At 35.0% G+C, this 19,482-nt stretch overlaps 1 protein-coding gene and 1 pseudogene across 4 annotated transcripts; both read left to right on the top strand.

Annotated features, from left to right (window-relative positions):
* Nucleotides 1–795: 795 nt before the first annotated feature.
* LOC109191126 lies at nucleotides 796–5,367 on the top strand (annotated as a pseudogene).
* A 5,159-nt stretch (nucleotides 5,368–10,526) lies between these two features.
* LOC109191122 (pentatricopeptide repeat-containing protein At3g62890-like) lies at nucleotides 10,527–14,915 on the top strand. Of its 4 annotated transcripts, none has more exons than XM_019341693.1 (3): nucleotides 10,527–12,829; nucleotides 13,810–14,287; nucleotides 14,531–14,915. In XM_019341693.1, the coding sequence occupies exon 1, from the start codon at nucleotides 10,596–10,598 to the stop codon at nucleotides 12,555–12,557; it is 1,962 nt and encodes a 653-aa protein (XP_019197238.1). In that variant the 5' UTR covers nucleotides 10,527–10,595; the 3' UTR covers nucleotides 12,558–12,829; nucleotides 13,810–14,287; nucleotides 14,531–14,915. The 4 variants fall into 4 exon arrangements, 3 of the variants coding, with proteins under 3 accessions (XP_019197238.1, XP_019197237.1, XP_019197236.1); XM_019341692.1 differs by having other exon boundaries at nucleotides 14,474–14,915; XM_019341691.1 differs by having other exon boundaries at nucleotides 13,810–14,896.
* Nucleotides 14,916–19,482: the final 4,567 nt, after the last annotated feature.

The following is a 19,482-nucleotide window of genomic DNA, read 5'->3' as shown; positions in this document are numbered from 1 at the left end:
ATAAAATTCCATTACTACTACCAATGTCGTCTACAAAGAGATTTTTAATAACGTATAATTCAAGTCATTGATATTATGTTTTATTATATACAAAGATGACAAAATTGCTATATATCTACATAGAAAATATAACTTCCGTATAAATAATTTCTATAATTGAGTTGCTAGACAACGAGCTAATTAGCCCAATTAATACAAATTATAATCACTGATATATAAAATCTTCTGAGTTGTAGCAACGAATGCGTATATCTACACGTTAGCTATTAATTGATAAATTATTTACTCGAATTCAAGCATTGATAACATCAGAAAACATAATCGGTGCAACTCAATTCTTCAATTATATTATATAATATTCGATGTTATAATTTATACAATTGTATATCAATCTAAATATTATTAAAAATTCATTTCGTGCAACGCACGAACACAAATACAAGTTGTTAAAAAAAAAAAAAAAACTAATTAATCAAACATTCATTTAAAATATTTACAATTTAAGTTTGTATTAAAAGTTACCAAATACGGCCATAGTTAACCCTCATTAATTTTGTTTCTCCTATTGGAATAGTCACTAGTACAAACACATCAATAAAATCAAATAATTTGCGTCCAAAATTTAAACTTTGGACGTCTAAAGTGTAGTGTGGTGGCATTTTTGTAATTAAAATACCATTATATAATTTTTTTATTTTTTTTAAATTAAAAAGAATAGGCATCGAATGTTATAGAACTTTGGATGCCTATTGTTAACCCGCCCGAATAATAAGTCCAAAGTACGTAACTTTGGACGCCAATTATTAGGGGTTTCGTCTCAATTCTTATCAGTTTTACTCTCTACAAACCCTTTCGACCTGAAGAAAGAAACCCCTAAAGATCTATCAGTTGTACTCTCCACAAACCCTTCCGACCTGAAGAAAGAAACCCCTAAAGATCTATCAGTTTTACTACTCTCCACAGACCCTTCCGACCTGAAGAAAGAAACCCCTAAAGATCTATCAGATACTCTCCATAAATTCTTTCGACCTGAAGAGCGATTGAAGATTTGAAGGTGATGGCGGTGATGTGAACAGCGGCGAAGACCATCGGCGGCGACCACCATCGGCGACGACCAGCGACGGCAAGCTGCGGCTTCAAGCACGTTGGCGGCGAGCCGGCGAGCAGTGGCAACGACACCTCCGACGTTTCGATCTGCGTTTCCTTAGGTGCGGTGTTTCTTCTTTTTTTTTTTTTTTTTTTTTTTTTTTTTTTTTTTTTTTTTTAGTTTTTTCCCAGATTTGTACTAGTTTTTTCCTAGATTTCTACCATCTTTGTTTCACACTTTCACGGATAATATGTACTGATTTTTCATGTTTTATCCTTACAGATCTGGGATTGCGACAACCTAGGTTAGAAGGAGAAGAATATTTGTCAATATTTGCTGGTTTATTCAATGTAATTATTTTGGTTTATTTTTGTTCTAGTAAGTAGATACTTTCAATTACTTATGCTTACCCTCTTGATTGTGATTATTTTGTGCTGTTACATAAATACATAATGCATCATATAGGCTTATTTAAAAAGCCTTGTGATCTATAGAATGCTGCTTTTCCATAAGGCAAATATTCTCTTCAATGTTGAATTGCAGGATATGGTTTTTAAATGATTTCTTGGAACTGCCAAACCTCCACCAAGAGTTGATTAGAAATGTATTTTTAGTATACTTAATCTTAACCTTGTCCGTGTAAGCTCAACTTGAAACTACAAAAATATATACCCTAAGGTTCGCCATCAAGCACATTTTTCTGCTCATTGAATACCATTTCTGTTCCATGAATCCATGATATCGTACTCTTAGCAGGCTACTTCTATACCTATATTTTAAGAATCTGCTAGGCTATTGACTATTTTTCATCAATCATGGCAGTTTAAGCTTTTTACGTGGTGTTGATATACTATTTACAGGTCAAGTGGTTCTGCTTTAACTTTTGGGCTTGTGCAATTTGCCTTATCGGAATTTGAATTGATGGCAGAGGAGCTATTGATGAGTGACTCAATAATTAAGGTGAGTCTTTTTATTTCTCAATGGACTTTTATTTGCTTTAATTTCTTTTATTCTCTTACATTTCTCAGTTATGACAACATATTAAAGTTCATTACTAGAATCTGTCAACATGTTTTGGATGTTAGACTCTGTAGCTAGAGTTTTTTTTTTTACTCTGTATAACTTATTAATATCTCTACATAAGCAAAGTTAAAAAACAAAATTCAAAATTTAATTTTAAAACAATTGAAATAAAGAAAAAAAAAATCACTGGTGCCGATCACCGCCTCTGACGCCGCCGCATGGAAATTCACCGGTTCCAATTCCTTGCCTCTGACACTACCGCTCGATGATGGATTGTACGTGTTCAAGAACAAAGCTACTCTTCCTCCGAACTATACGCCATGTTTTCTGTTGTGTTTCTTTGAAATGTGTTAAACAAAGCTAGTTGTACAGCCCTGCGAATCATCATCAACTTTTCTTTCATTCTTTCTTTGTGCTTCTGCATATGAGAGAGAGAGCCTAGCTCCCTCTCCACCATTATTTGCACCCAAAGGCAGTGAAGCACAAGGGACAATAGATTGAAGGAGGAGGATATTTGGGTGCTCCTCCATCAATCTGTTGCCCCTTGTGTTTCACTGCCTTTGGGTGCAAATAATGGTGCAGAGGGGCTTAGGCTCTCTCTCTCATATGCAGAAGCACAAAGAAAGAATGGAAGAAAAGTAGAAAAGTTGATGATGATTCGCAGGGCTGGATAACTAGCTTTGTTTAACACATTTCAAAGAAACACAAACAGAAAACATGGAGGATAGATTGGAGGAAGAATAGCTTTGTTGTTGGGCACGTAGAATCCGCCCTCTAGCGGTAGCCTCAGAGGCGAGGAATTGGAACCGGTGAATTTCCATGCTACATGTGATTTTTTTTTTTATTTTTTTAGGCCCAAAATTAGTAATAAGACAAAGGAGGAAATTGTTTAAACTTGTGAGGATTGTCATTCTGCTCTGAAGGGCATTTCAAAAGTTTATAAAAGAGAAATTATTGTGAGAGAGGAGGAAATTGTTTACGCAATGACTATTGGTAGTTTTTACTTTGCAGTGTTGAAAGCATTTGGTACAAATAAAGAATGATCAAGACCAATGTTATTAACAGGATACTATAGAGTATTGTAGTTCAAGTTTTGCATTTTTAGAGTGAACTGTATACAATGCAATCAAGCAGTATTGAATACGGAGTTAAAGCTTTGCACTCAGATATAAGCTGTTACGACAATTTCTGATTTTCCAAATTTGGTGGATGGCATCTTTTGTAGCACATTTCACTTTCCACTTCAACATTATCTGAGCTTCTTGCCAGGTACTAGTATTGGTTAAGTTCTTCTTAACTTAATGATTCTGGTGATATTCTTTTGCAGTGTTGTGTGTACCTGTTCAACTGTTAAGTTTCTTATGTAAATTCCAGCCATGACTCGTTACTTTTTAAAAATAAGTAGAATAAAATACTCAAGAACCCCATACAAGCTATCGACTAAAAAGTTCAGGAGGAACATAGCTGTATAGTTGTGTATTGCCAGATGCCTTGGGGCTCCAAAGCTGAATCACTCCTTTTTTTTTTTTTTTTTAATTTTAAGATACTAATTAGCAATTTCATTTCTCTGACAGATTATTTTCCACCACATGGACCTTCTTTTGTACATAACTTATCTCTGCTGTTGTGATTGTGGGGCCTTTAAGCTTTGGACTCGTCAGATTTAATTGGCTTGATTGTTTCGGGTGTCTTTGCATTAAAATCGCTTGCTTCCCCTTCATGTTGCACCTACTAGGCTAGTAATGCTATTTGTTGACTCGTTCCTGCTGCAATCGCACACATGGTGTGTCTATCGTTAGCGTTTTCCACTTTTCCGTTGGATATTACCTGTCCAAACTCACTGTCAGTCAATCACGGGATTTAATGATCTCCATCCAAAATATGATCAAATAAGCTTAATAGATATTTGTTTCCCGGTCTTATTCTTTGCAGCTCAGCAATTACAACTCCTTCGAAGGAGTTTTATATTGCAAACCACACTTTGATCAACTTTTCAAAATGACTAGTAGCTTGGATAAGAGTTTTGAAGGTAAAAGCAATTATCGAGTTCCATTTTCACCTATAATATAAGTCTTGTTTGTACCTCAAAGATTATTCTATCCCTTTCACCGCCTTGTGCAGGGGCTCCAAAAACGGTGAGGGAAAGAGCTGCAGATCAGGTACTAACATCTAGTTTCTAGATGGTTAAGGCACAGTGATATTTTTGTTTTTGCACAATTTAATTTGTTGTGTTGTTTTGATCAAATTTCTGCTATTACTTATCATGAGCTAAATCGGACAGGGACACACAAGCAGCAAAGTTTCAAGCCTGTTTGTGGGAACTCAAGATAAATGTGTTGCTTGCAAGAAAACAGTTTACCCCATTGAAAAGGTAAGATATTGCTAAATGTTATTAAGCTGGAAAAGAAAAGTTGGTTTAAGAACACAAAAAGAATGGATCCTCTATTCCTCTTTTTTTGGGGTGACGAGGGAAACCCGCATCCACTACCTGAGGGTATGCTGCATTGGGTAAATCCGCCTTGTGACCCTAGCCGGTAAAGGATCACAAGGAGGTAAACCAGTTAGCTGATTAGCTCAAACCAAGAAGGCTGGGATTCGAACTCGTGACCTTGTGATTACAAGTCTATATATATCCTTAGTCATCTTGGCTGGGGCAGGGTTACCCCGTTCCTACCTGATTCTTGTGTGTGCCAAATGGAGCACAAATGTATATGTACATGAACTGATTTCAATCGAAGATCCTAATTCACTTTGGATGTTGTTTCTATAGGTAGCGGTTGATGGAACATCGTACCACAAGGCTTGCTTCAAGTGCAGTCACGGCGGCTGTGTGATCAGTCCATCAAATTATGTCGCACATGAGCATAAGCTCTATTGCAGGCACCACCACACTCAGCTGTTCAGGAAAAGGGAAACTTCAGCCAGTTGGATACGAGCGAGAAATCTAAAGAGGTGACTGAGAATGGCACGGCCTGATCTGATCGCTTAATGTTCATATATGTTCCGATATCATGGTTTGAGATCAGTTTCTCCATGATGAAGTATAAACATACATGTCAGCATTCCTCAATGCATTTTCAAGTGGTAACACTTGAAAGTTTTTCTGTAAGAATTCCATTTTGTTGCTGAATCAATCCTTCACAGTGGTTTTCTGTCTTTTCTTTAAATCATTTCATATGGGCATTACTGCTTTTGCCCTTATATGTGCCAGAAAATTTTTATGTGATATTTTTATAATGAATGAGTCTTGTGTGATTGACTCTTGGTGCCATCCTCTTTTTTTTTTTTTTTTTTTTTTTTTTTTTTTTTTTTTTTTTTAATGTGATATTTCCCCTTTAAGCTTTAGCCATAGTGAATCCTCATTAATTTTGTTTCTCCTATTGGAATAGTGAGACTTCATTTAAGATAGTTACAATTTAAGTTCATATTAGAAGTTATTAGTGAAGAAGATATGCAAATCAACATAGAGAGAATATGAGAAAATAACACTTTTACTTTCTTATTTGTGACTTTAAATTAGATTTTCTGTATTAATATTGTAAATTTAGTTTTTAAATTTATAGTGAAGTGACAAAGTTAATCTCTTAAATTAAGGTTTCATTGAAGTTTTGGGACCAAACTTGCTATTTTTACCTAGAAGTTATGGACTATAGTTATACATTGTAAATAATTGAGATATTAAATCTATACTTACATTGCAAATAATTGAGAGATTAACGGTCTATTTGGAAACTAAGAAAATGACTTTTGAAAGTCACTTTTCTAATTTCCTAATGTTTAGTGGAAAATGAAGTCACCACGGAATACTCATTCTAGAATGATCAGTTTTGGGATAAAATGTCTTCCAAGACTTTTACTTGAGAAGATATTTTTCAGAATTCTATCTCACGCTCAATTCTCTTTCGCTCCCTCTAAGTGGTGTCAAATGGGCAAGTTGACTTACCATTTGTATGGTTATTATTTGAACTGGATTGGACTAGACCGGTTAAAATATGAATTTGATCGAACTAGGCAAATCAATAAAAATCTTAGTCCAACCCGTCCAAGTCGGCAATTTATATCGTGCACTAGGGCACGCATTGCATTGTGCGCCCTGATGCAAAACGTTGTCGTTTTACATAACTGTATTAAAAAATGCACATAATTGTATAAAAAATACACATAATTGTATAAACAAACACACATAACTGTATAAAAAAATACACATAATTGTATAAACAAATCCACATAATGATATAAACAAATACACATAATCACGTCAACTCCCTTCCGCGCTTTCCAAAATGACGTTGTTTTGGGAGGCGCGGGCGCACAGTGCTGCGCTCGCCATGGTGCAAGGTATAACGATTGGTCCAAGTCTATAATCCAAAAGATTAAAAAAACATCTAAGTCTTTTTTTTTTTCCTTTAATTTCCTTAGACTTATTACATTTATCACTTGCCAATTAAAATATGAATTACATTGGACCGGATCAAACAATAAAAATATTGACAGGCTACAACCCCAAAAAGTAAATAAAAATTTAAATTTTTTCTTCAATTTCTCTAGTTCAGATTTCAGAATTATTACTTTTATCAAATTTATACTTCGTATTAAATATGAGTTAAGCCTGATTGACCAAACCAAACAATAAAATCTAGACCCATCCCAACCCACATCTCAAAAAATAGCAAATTATACCTTGCACTAGGACGCACAATGCATTGTGCAGCCTGACCTAAAACGACGTCATTTTGTACCTGTTTTTTTTTTTTTTTTGAAAATTTCGTTTTCCGTGTCTGCTGTTAACTTCTAATAAAAAACAAATGTTTCGAATGTACATAATTGTATAATAGAATTTACATAAACCCCTAACATAATACATATAAGGTGTGTTTGGTTGGTAGGTTTTGCTCATATGAATGGGTATGAAAGTGATTGTTGTTGTTTGGTTGATACATTTTTAGGACACTACTATGGGTTTCGAATACCCCATCAATTGAAAAACTCATACCCAAATGAAATAAGGGTTTCATTCCTTTATTCATTCTCAAACACTACTATTAGTAATCATTCACATTCCACTCTACTACCAAACATGTTAAATACTTTCACCAAAACTCATTACCATTACCAAGTATTTAATACCCATTTCGATTTCGATTTCGATTCCTATGTGCGAACCAAACACACCAATAATTTTTTTTGAAAGGATAATACACATAATCTAACATAATACATAATACACATAAACTCTTAAAAAATCCACTGTTTTGAATGTACATAATTGTATAATAGAATGTACATAATTGTATAACAGAATACACATAAACTCTGTCGTGTCAACTCTCCACATAACTTAACAAAGCGACGTCGTTTTGGGCAGGGCGTGCGCACAATGCATTGTACGCCCTGGTGCACGATATAACGATTGTCAAAAAATTTGTATTCTCAAAGTTATTATATTAACCAATTTATGTATTTATTTTTAAGAAAATGCTTTTTACCTCTCATGATGAGGCTTCCACTCATTGGGTGCCATGAATTGGCTAACCTAATACTAATTTTAAAAATAAAATTAGTAACCAATTAACTAATGACACATCATGAAAGATGAATTTGGAGGTAAAAAATAGGAGGAAAATACTACATGTACTCCCATCCCATATTCCCTACTTGTACTCCCACACTTAAAATATTGATGTAGACACTTTTACAGGGGCCACATGAAGAAAATAACATATCAAAGTCCGCTACATAAGGGAGTAAATTTGAGGGAGTAAAATTTAGGAGTACATGTAGTAGAACTCAAAATAGGAGGGGTATCTAACATTATTATTATTATTATTATTATTATTATTATTATTATTATTATTATTATTATTATTATTATTATTATAAGTTAAAAATTATTTATTTACATCTTTTTATTATAATTATTAATCTATATAACTATTACAATTTATAATGTATAATTTTATTTTAATATAAATAAGAGAAAAGGGTCAAATAGACCCCTAAACATTACCCTAAAGGTTAATTAGCCCCCTAAACTTTAAAAAAGGTCAATTAAACACTCAAACATGCTAAATTTGATCAATGAAGCCCAAAAACCGATAAATGACCTGTTTTTACCAGTCATTTTAATTCCGGCGACGAAATCCGGCCACCGGTGACGGATTCCGACCACCGGCGAATTAATTTTCTGGCCGTCCGGTCGTCTTCCACCGGAGAAGACGACCGGACGGCTACCTTCTCCATTGCAGGCGGCCGTCTGCCGCCTTCTCCAGTGGAGAAGACGACCAGATCTGGTCGTCTTCTCCATTGGAGAAGACGACCAGACGGCCGTCTTCTCCATTGGAGAAGGCTGGAGAAGGCGGCCGTCCGGTCGTCTTCTCCGGTGGAAGACGACCGGACGGCCGGAAAATTAATTCGCCGGCCGCCGGAAAAATTCGCCGGTGGCCGGATTTCGTCGCCGGAATTAAAATGATCGGTAAAAACAGGTCATTTACCAGTTTTTGGGCTTCATTGATCAAATTTAGTATGTTTGAGTGTTTAATTGACCTTTTATAAAGTTTAGGGGGCTAATTGACCTTTAGGGTAATGTTTAGGGGTCTATTTGACCCTTTTCTCTATAAATAATAATAATTATTATCATTAAAATGAGTAATGTTTTGTAAGAAATAAATTTGTAATATATTTATGTTCATGTTTTCAAAAAATGAATCACCCTCATGCGGCATGAAGGGTTGTTTTTATTAGGACTTTATTATCCATATTAGACTAGGACTATATAATTCGTGATAGACCATGATTCTATCTAGTATCTCTATATATTCGATCCCTATACTCTCACACATTATTATCGAATACAACACAATTATATTCTAATCGTTTTGCTTTTAGTGGTTGTGGGTATCCCTCTTCCATCACTCTGTAAATTCATAATCTCATAATAGAAAATTCATAATTTAATAAATATAAATTCATAATCTGAATATAGAATGCAAAACGCCGTTAACAGCACATTAACTATTTTTTTTCCATAAAAACGATGCCGTTTTGGTACGTGTTCACAAAGCATGGTGAACACGTTTCCACGACATAATTTGCGAAACTTGGGTATGTAAAGACAAATTGATTAAAATGCCAAAAGCCCAAAATTAGTAATAAGACAAAGGAATGTGAGATTACCAAAGAAATTGGAGGGTATCTCACATTCCCTTTCAATAGCTAAAAATTTAGGGGCCATTTGGTTCACGGAATGTTAGATTACCTTAGGGAATGTTAGATTGCTGGGAATGTTAGATTCATGTGTTTGGTTAACATCGGGGTATGTAATATAAACTTGTTTGGTTTAGGGGTTATCTTTTATGTTATAATTATTAATTTTACTTTAATACCCTTAACATATTTTCATGTATTTGAATAAACGTTTAAATTAAAATAAATAAATAAGATATGGTATCATATATAATTACATGATTTAAAAATAATTAATTAACATAACTTGTGAAACAAAATTATTTTATAAGTTAATATGACGTAATAAAAAATAAAATAAAATATATAATTAGAAAAACAATTAAAAATGATGCATATAATAATTAATAAGTCCACATAAAATATATATTTCATAATAATTAGAATTAAAAGGAAAAAAATATTTAAACATGATTTTTTTTTGAATGCTACTGGTTCTATTACAATGTAATATCTGTTCATATACTTTCTCAACCTACTGAAATATAAAGAACCAATAACGCCTCCACTGAGGCTCGAACTCACAACCTTCCAAATGTTTAAACATGGTAATCTTAGATAACCTAAGAAATGTAAGAGAATCACATTCCGTTAAAAATCCTATGTGGAGGGTATATTGCTTTCCTTTGGGAATGTTACATTTCCTTGGAAAAGTAAGATAACATTAACCAAACATGGGAATGTAAACTTAGGAATGTCACATTCACTTGGTTATATTGGATAACTTGAACCAACCATCCCCTAATGTGGAGGTTATGTGACATTCATTGAGAAAATTACATAACCTGAACCAAACATGAAAATGTTATATTCCCAAACAAATATAACCATAGTTATCTTATATCACTTGAACCATGACATTACTCAATTAGTACATGTGTAGGAAAATTTTTGTTGGGTAGTGTTACTTCGTTTCGAAAATATTTCTCGATTGTTTCTAATTAAAAAAAAAAAAAAAAATGTTACCAGAGACACTACTTCTGTTACTTGAAAATGTGCTTCGAGTAAAACTTGTCTTGTGACTTAGTAACTAAAATACCACAATGAGGTAAACAAACATAAATTTCTTATAGTTGGTTGGTTTTTTTTTTTTATTTTATGTTTATTTTTTTTATAATTCAATAATTTAATTACATTTCTAACATTTTGTTTGAATAGTTGAAGAGATGATACTTTATATCCCCCCAATCTTTTATCATCGCTCTTTCCTGTTTGTGAATTGCTGGGCAGTGGGCACACTCCCATGCGGGGACTATCAAGAACCAGAGCCTTACTTTTCCCTAAACCTTCAAAATTTTCTTCATCGACTTCGTTTCCCGCCATTCCCATTCTTGATAATGCAAACTCAAATTTCCATCCAACTGTAAAATCACTCTCTCAGCTGCTAATCCAACGCCCACCCATATCTCAGCTCAAGCAAATTCATGCCCAAATTCTCAGTTTATCACTCTCTTCACACCCTTCTTTAACCGACTCTCTTATCCACTGCTATCACTTCGCCGACGACCTTTTCTCTGCTAGAGTTTTGTTCAACAAATACCCTTTGCCCACACCGCCAATCTTGATATGGAATCTCATGATCCGAGCTTACTCTAAGCTTCAAAATTCTCTTGAACCCATCAATATTTTTCGAAAAATGCTAGCTTTAGACCACCCCTTTCGGGTTATTCCTGATGAGTACACATTCACTTTCCTCATCACATCATGTGCCCACCAAATGTCGTTGGTGCATGGCGTAATTGCACATGGACTAGTGATGAAAATTGGGTATGCGGCGAATTTGTATGTGGCCAATTCGTTGGTTAATATGTATGGCATTTTCAAGAGAACAGATGACGCTTGCATGGTGTTTGATGAAATGCCTGAGAGAGATGTGTTCTCATGGACTAGTTTAGTATGTGGGTATGCAAAAAATGGAGAGATGTGCCGAGCACTTGAAGCCTTTGGTAAAATGCCAGTGCGCAATGATGTTTCCTGGGCTGTAATGGTTTCTGGTTTTGTTGGAAGTGGGAGGTACATGGAAGCTCTACGATGTTTTCGTGAAATGTTGTTTGGCAGTGAGTATAAGGTAAAGCCTAATGAGGCTGTTCTTGTTTGTGCTCTCTCTGCTTGTGCTCATCTAGGAGCCTTGGAACAGGGTAATTGGATTCACAGTTATATTGACAAAAGTGGAATTCCATATACTTCAAATGTATTCACTGCTCTTGTTGATATGTATGCAAAATGTGGGAGAATAGATTGTGCAGAATTTGTATTTAATAAAATCAAAAGACCAGATGTTCACAATTTTACGAGTATGATATCTGGGCTGTCTATTTATGGACTTGGTAAAGAAGCCTTCAATGTGTTTAATCGGATGTTAGATGAAAAAATCAGTCCAAACAAAGTGACAATTTTAGGAGTTCTAAATGGTTGTAGCCATTCAGGTCTTGTGGAAGAGGGTTCCTCAGTCTTCTATAATATGGAGAGCTCATGGGGGATTGAACCCAAGATTGAGCACTATGGCTGTTATGTCGATTTACTTGGCCGTGCTGGTTACTTGGAGAAGGCACTTGAAGTAGTCCAAAGCATGCCAATGGAACCTGATATTATTTTATGGAGGGCTTTGCTCAGTGCATGTAGAATTCATCGTAATGCTGATCTTGGAGAGAGCATTATAAACTATATTAAGGACCTTGGATCTTGTGGATCTAGTGGAGGTGAGGTGCTTCTTTCTAACTTGTATGCTTCTCTAGGGAGATGGGAGAAAGTTATTGAACTGAGGAAGACAATGGGTGAGAGGAAAAATCAACCCGATATTGGTTATAGCTGGATTGAAGTGAATGGTGTTGTTCATGAGTTTCGTGTTGCTGAAAAGTTGCACCCACAGATTTTAGAAATTCAGGAAAAATTAAAAGAAGTATTGAACAAGGCTCGTGAAGCAGGTTATGTTGCTAATACCATGCATGTATCATTTGATCTTATTGAAGAGGAGAAGGAGCATGCCGTGGCATGGCATAGTGAGAAGCTAGCTGTTGCTTATGGACTGCTAAGTACTATGTCTGGGACTACTATCCGCATAGTTAAAAATTTGAGAACTTGTGAAGATTGTCATTCTGCTCTGAAGGCCATTTCAAAAGTTTATAAAAGAGAAATTATTGTGAGAGACCGCTCTCGTTTCCACACTTTCAGAGGAGGAAATTGTTTATGCAATGACTATTGGTAGTTTTTACTTTGCAGTGTTGAAAGCATTTGATACAAATAAAGAATGATCAAGACCAATGTTATTAACAGGATACTATAGAGTATTGTAGTTCAAGCTTTGCATTTTTAGAGTGAACTGTATACAATGCAATCAAGCAATATTGAATATGGAGTTAAAGCTTTGCACTCGGATATAAGCTGTTACGACAATTTCTGATTTTCCAAATTTGGTGGATGGCATCTTTTGTAGCACATTTCACTTTCCACTTCAGCATTATCTGAGCTTCTTGCCAGGTACTAGTATTACTCAAGTTCTTCTTAACTTAATGATTCTGGTGATATTCTTTTGCAGTGTTGTGTGTACCAGTTCAATTGTTAAGTTTCTTATGTAAATTCCAGCCATGACTCGTTACTTTTTTAAAATAAGTAGAATGAAATACTCAAGAACCCCATACAAGCTATCAACTAAAAAGTTTAGGAGCAACATAGCTGTATAGTTGTGTATTGTCAGATGCATTGGGGCTCCAAAGCTGAATCACTCCATTTTTTTATGATTTTAAGATACTAATTAGCGATTTCTTGGTAAAAACAGATGTTTCTTCTTTCTTTCTGTTGAAATCCAGAGTTAGTCTAGTCAATAGAAATGGAAGAACCTTGATCAAATAAGGAGCAAATTTGCTCCATTTCATTTGACTTATAATGTTATCAGGTCAACCTTCTTGATCTGTCAGGGTTCATGAACAGAGTTTGGGTAGGTTTCATATGTGCTTCCCTTTTTCTCTGGCTTCTCTTTCAACCAATGAATCATCTTTAGATATTTTATTTTTTGGCGATGAGGGAAACCCGCAACCACTACCTGAGGGTGTGAACTGGGTAAATCCCGACTTGTGACCCTAGCCGGCAAAGGACCACAAGGAGATAAACCAACCTAGGTTGCCAATAGCTGACCGGCTCAAACCAAGAAGGCCAATAGCCTCTCCCGGGAGTCGAACTTGTAACCTTGTGGTTAGCAAGTCAACAACCTGACCAACTTGACTGTGGTTGCCCCTAGTAGTCAAATTTGAGTGTAGCATGTAGCCCAATGGTATATGAAATGGTGAATCTTAAGAAAATGGTCCTTTATCTCTGACTTGTGGAGTAGATATTCTACATACAATTATTAAAGAAAGCAATACTGTAAGCTACAAATATACTGCCATGCTTAAACGCTCATAAAGAAAATTCCCAACTCATTCCTTTTTATGTTTTTTTGTTTTTGTTTTTTCCTATGCCAGAATCTGGAGCTGACAAGAATTCAAGTAGGTTTCATCCAGAATACTTCTGAATGATTTCCAAATCTTGGCAATAAGGCCCAAAAGTCTACCACCTGGTTGAATTAAACACATTTACAGCTGAGGCACTGAGAGCTTGCCAGATTTAATTGGCCCAAAGGGGAGGGGATAGGAACCACTTTTTCTGGTGAAGATTGTTGTGCAACACACTTTTATTCAATTAAAAGTATTCTTCTACACCATGAAAACATTATTGTAATGGTTTAAGGCCTCTGAAAGTTTAGGTGGAGATGCTTGAGATGCAATGATTACTGGTTAGTTACAAGTTCTTTCACCCATCTGAATAGAGAATTGCAAATTAAATGAAGCTCCCATCACCAGAGATGATATGCCTGCTTTATGAAGCTGGACCACCATTACATTAATGGTCAGATTTGGGTTTGATTGATTACAACTTCCATCCTCAAGTTGTAAACAAGCTGTAAGTTTCCTCTATATCAAGTGTACCTGTTACTGCCCTAGCTCCTCTACTTTATAGGGCCACTTCACTCTTTTCCATTTCAAGTAAAATATGTTTATCTGGGATTGATTTTTATGTTCTTGAAGATCAAGTTTCTCAATAGAGATTCAATTTGTATATGCTAATCTTGTTCAGTATATTATACAGTAGCAAAAAAGGGACAGAAAAAGAAGAGAAAAGCTACTTTTTATTTTATTCTTGAAGGGCATATCAGAAAAAGGGAAAGAAGGATCTAATGGAAACTAGGAGGAGAAATGATTCCACTTCTCCCAATGCAACAGAGTTGGCTGATATGATTGCTCAAAGTCAAAAATGTACAAAGCATGATGACCACAAAGTATTCTCTAAAGCTTTGCTCAGCTCTCTATTCATTCTTTCATATATACAAAATTGTCTTTGTTTTTTGAGTTACCCTAGTCAAGACGACTAAAGATACAAACTTGTAACCAACCCTTTTGGTTTGAGCCGTTTAGCTGTTTATCTCCTTTTGGTCCTTTGCCGGCTAAGATCACAAGGTGGGGTTTACCCAGTACACACCTTAAGATAGTGACTGCGGGTTTCCCTTGTCACAGGAAAAAAAAAAAGAATTGTCTTTGTTTTTGCTTGAAATCAGGTCTTATGATTAAGCAGATACCTTTCCAACTTTAATTGGCATCTGAGAAAGTATAGTCTACTGCAGGGTGGGGTTATGAGGTCTACAATACAAGGGAGGAAGCTGGACCATTTGTCATTTACTATTAGAATGTGGACTGGTTCAACTCCAGGTCTAATGACCCACCTTTTAAAATGCTTGATTGAGGTTTATGCTGTAGTTATTGGGGTTGCTTTTGCTAGTGGGCTCATTGAAGGAATCTTTATGAGGGTTTTTCTTTTAGAGGGAAAAAAATATTTTGGGAAGATATTCAATCATAAAATCTGGTGCATTGGATTTGATATAGACTAAATAAATATATGTTGTTGTGTTAGAAGGTTGGTGTGGGTGCATTAATAATACAGTCCTCCCCTTGGATGCTACATGCTAGGCCATGGGTTCAAGTTTTGAAAATAATGCATGTAAAATAGTAAAATTGTGCAGGTATATTTGCAGACCTAACATAATGTGTAAATTTTAAATACTGAAATGTGATGTTTAAATATATTTTTGTTCCAAAGATTCTTTATAATGCATTATAAAGTAAGATATTTATGAAGTAGATATGTGAAGCATTCCTTCCAATCTTTTTGAGGATTTGTTATGCCGGCCTCTCTAATTTGTACATTTTTTTTAAGGTTTAGCCCCATCCTCTCTAAGTTACACACATACACACACAATAAATAAATATAGAGTAATGCTACTCACTCCTAAAAAAATTTCCTTCATAACATGACATTATTTGATTGGTTACTCTACTTTTTTTTTTTTTTTAATTTATTAAAAGTTAGTGGGGGCATCTAATTCATGGCACTTAATAATTACAAGCCATGTCATATATATATATATATATATATATATATATATATATATATATATATATATATATATATATATATATATAAAGTTGGTTCATATGCGGCTACTGCTTCCTGTGTGATCGTTCGACTTTGTACCACTATGTATGCATAAATGTACCACCACGTGTTCAGAAATGCATAGAGTGGTGCACTTTACAAACGTAGTGGTTTTGAGTGGTGCATTTATTTATACATATATAGTGGTGCAAAGCTATATATATATATATATATATAATAGGTGTAAGAATTCTGTATTTTAAACCCAACAGGGTAGCTCAAGTGGCAAATGAGCTCTCTTTGTGGGGGAGAATTTCGGGATAACTTGGTTTCAATTTCCACAAGTGATGTTCTCCTTTGGGCCAGCTTCTGTGCCTCTCGGAGCGAACCGGGTGGACTTGGACCGTTGAACGGACAGAGAAAGACCCGGACCACAACGTGTGGTTGATGCCAAAAAAGAATTCTGTATTTTATTGTTGACCAATTTCATAGACCAAAAGTGTGGTTATAGATTTGAAAAACATAAAATTGAAGAGGAAAGGTTTATCCCAAATAAGTCCAATTGTGAAGGAGAGGGATGACAGTGGTTGGCAATGGTGGTGGAGGGAAGGCGATGGAGATGTGAATGGTTATGGAGGGCAATTTTTTTGTTTTTTTAAAAATATAATTTAATACAGCATAGTAATTAAATAATATTGAAAAATAAAATCATATCATTGTAGGGGCATTAGTGATTGAAGCGGGCCTATATCATAGGCTGACAGTCGTTATATCGTGGACTGCAGTGCACGTGCACCGCAGTTAAAACGACGTCGTTTCTTTAAGTAAAGAAACGGCGCGCCGTTAGTGTTAATGGAGCGCGCAATTTTTTGTATGTTAATTACCAACTGACATTACAGTGTATCTAAACCGACATTACCTCACGTATTATTTTTATATTATCAAATGAAACTGCAGTTATATCAAAATGATACTGTAGTTATGGTGAAATGAAACTGCAGTGTATATAAAATGAAACTGAATAACATTTCACATATTTGAGTGTATATTGTACAATGAAGTTGTAATTATATCAAAACGATCATGTAGTTGTGTTTTAAAAAAACTATAGTGTATTATAAAATAAAATTAAATAACATTTTCACATATTTGAGTCTATAAATATTGAATGAAACTGTAGTTATATCGAAATGAAACTGTAGTTGTGTTGTACTGAAATTGTAGTGTATACAAAATGAAATTGAATAGCAAAGTTTCTTTTTGCGGAAGAGTGCGGAACGACGCGAAACGAATACCGTTTCTTTTCATTATTAAGCAAAACGACGTCGTTTTGATGCGCGGTGCATAATCGATTATGCACCGCGGTGCACGATATAATTTGCCAGATATTGCAGTACATATCAAAGTCATGTTTGGTAACATAGTTAGCTTATCAGTCAATTTTGAATTGTTTGACCACTATTAGCAGTTTGACTTGGTTAAATAATTAACATGATTGCAAAAATCGCGCCTAGGCATTAGGCGGCCATCGGCCGCCGCGAGGAAGGCCGGAATCGGCCTCCTCCGCGGCTGGCCGGTTCGGCCGTTTTTTAATTAATTATTTATTTATTTATTTTTTAGTTTTAAAGTGTTAAAAGTTCGGGAAGGTTTCAACAATATTTTGAATTTTAATTTTTTATGTATTTAGATGATTTCACCAGGACTATGTGGTCTAATGGTATCCGGGTTGGACTTCCATTTGGAAGGTTATAAGTTCGAGCCGCAGTGGAGGCGTTATTAGTTCTTTGTGTTTCAGTAGGTTGAGAAAGTATATGAACAGATACTACAATGTAATAGAGCCAGTAACTTTCAAAAAAAAAAGAAAAAGATAATTTCAACAATATTCAAAACAATTTTACAACCACTTATGTAAATAATTTGTAAGAAAAAATTAGAGGAACTTTATGTTTTATTAGTGAATTTCATAATTTTTAATTTTAATTAAAAAAAAATCGGCGTCTAGGCGCCCAGGGGGCGCCTAACATTTTTTGCAACCTTGATAATTAATATTAATGTTTAATTAATTAACTTTTTGTAACAATTTATTGCACCAAAAAATTAAAATTCAAAAAGTTGTTGTAACCAATTTTTTTAGAAAGGCCCTATTTGGTAAAAAGGTTAACTTATCAGTCAATTATGACTTATTTGACCACTATTAATTGTTTGACTTGGTTAAAAATTAACATAAGTGTTTGGTTAATTAGTTTTTTGTAACTCAAAAATGCTAAAATTCAAAAAGCTGTTCAAAGCAACTTTTTTCAATTAGCTTTTTGAGAAAAGAAATTATACCAAACAGCTATCAACTGACAGCTAATTTACCAAACACTTTTCTACAATCAGCTAATGTTATCAATTAGTTATACCCTCTAATTAACCGAATCAACTAACAGCTATCAGCTAACACCCATTTACCAAACAGGACCAAAGTCTTTTTGCATAATCAGCTATTAACTAACAATTAATTTACCAAACATCTCTCTCCAATAAACTAATGCAATAAACTAATCAAATCCATTTATCCAATCAACTAATAACTATTTACCAAATACCCCATAATTTCTTTCAACGCATAATTAACCACGTATGAATATATGATGCTCAATAATGCAGATATATAAGCTTTTGACTAGGTGAGCCCCATCAATGTTATTGTTTGAAATAACAAGTAAAGTATGTGTTTCCACGCATGCAAATGATGCTTTTTGCCTTGTGCCTATGTTGTTTTCCTTTTGTCTTTAGGATTAACTTTCAGTTTCAAATATCTTGTCGTCCCCTCCTCTCACTTCAATTCTTCGATCTGCATTCGTGTGCCCTTCAATTCTGTACTGTCCCATATGTAAGTTGTAAATAAAGCACTCACATTTTGAATAGTCCATTCCATTCAACAACTTGGTGTGTGTCTGTTAGGTGAAACTCATCCAAATCAAATCCAATCCATTTATTTGCGTCCTTTGCTTTATGTGAACCACACCGCCATGCCCATCCCCATCCCCATCCCCATCCAGTTTTAAAGAACAAATTAAAGACCTTTGTATGCATACGTGTATGTATAGTACTACTCAAAATTGTTAAGTGTTATATTGAAATGTTGTAGTAAATGTAGTGTGGTAGGGCATATGCAAAGTGGGGCATATTTTTTTTTTAGTTGCCCAAAGGTATCTCTCTAGCAGATAGTCAGAAGACTAATCCTCCGTCCTAATGGTCAGCACACTAAGTAATAGGGGACTGGCCAAATGATTTACTCCATTCATATGGATGGGGATCAAACCCCCAACCCGAAGTGGGGCATATTATATACCTTATAAAAATTGAAACTAGGATTTTACAAGACTAGCTCAAGTAGTAGATCACTTGACCTAGAGTTGGGGTGGGGTTCGACTCCCACCAACATCTTGAAGCTAGGCTCTGAGACTAGAGTTTGGGCCCTTGAGTTCTCTAAATTGGAGATTGGACTCTCCAAGTTGCCAGAAGTGTGGAGATGGATCCCTTGTGAATAGAGCCAATGACAAAGACGGACTAGGAGGCTGTTTGGCGACTAATAATTTATTACCTCCTTTAGCGACTCTTGAACGAAAATTCTAGAGACTTTAAGATTAGTTTGACCTAAGCTAGGAATGATGCGAGCGAAG

The sequence above is a fragment of the Ipomoea nil genome, unplaced genomic scaffold (genome assembly GCF_001879475.1).
Source record: "Ipomoea nil cultivar Tokyo-kokei standard unplaced genomic scaffold, Asagao_1.1 scaffold1617, whole genome shotgun sequence".
Taxonomy (NCBI): Eukaryota; Viridiplantae; Streptophyta; class Magnoliopsida; order Solanales; family Convolvulaceae; genus Ipomoea; species Ipomoea nil.
This window is presented reverse-complemented; position numbering and strand designations above follow the sequence as displayed.

What these genes read in the sequence shown, in the direction of transcription:
- LOC109191122 (XM_019341693.1), top strand. Translation starts at nt 10,596, where the DNA reads ATGCGGGGACTATCAAGAACCAGAGCCTTACTTTTCCCTAAACCTTCA.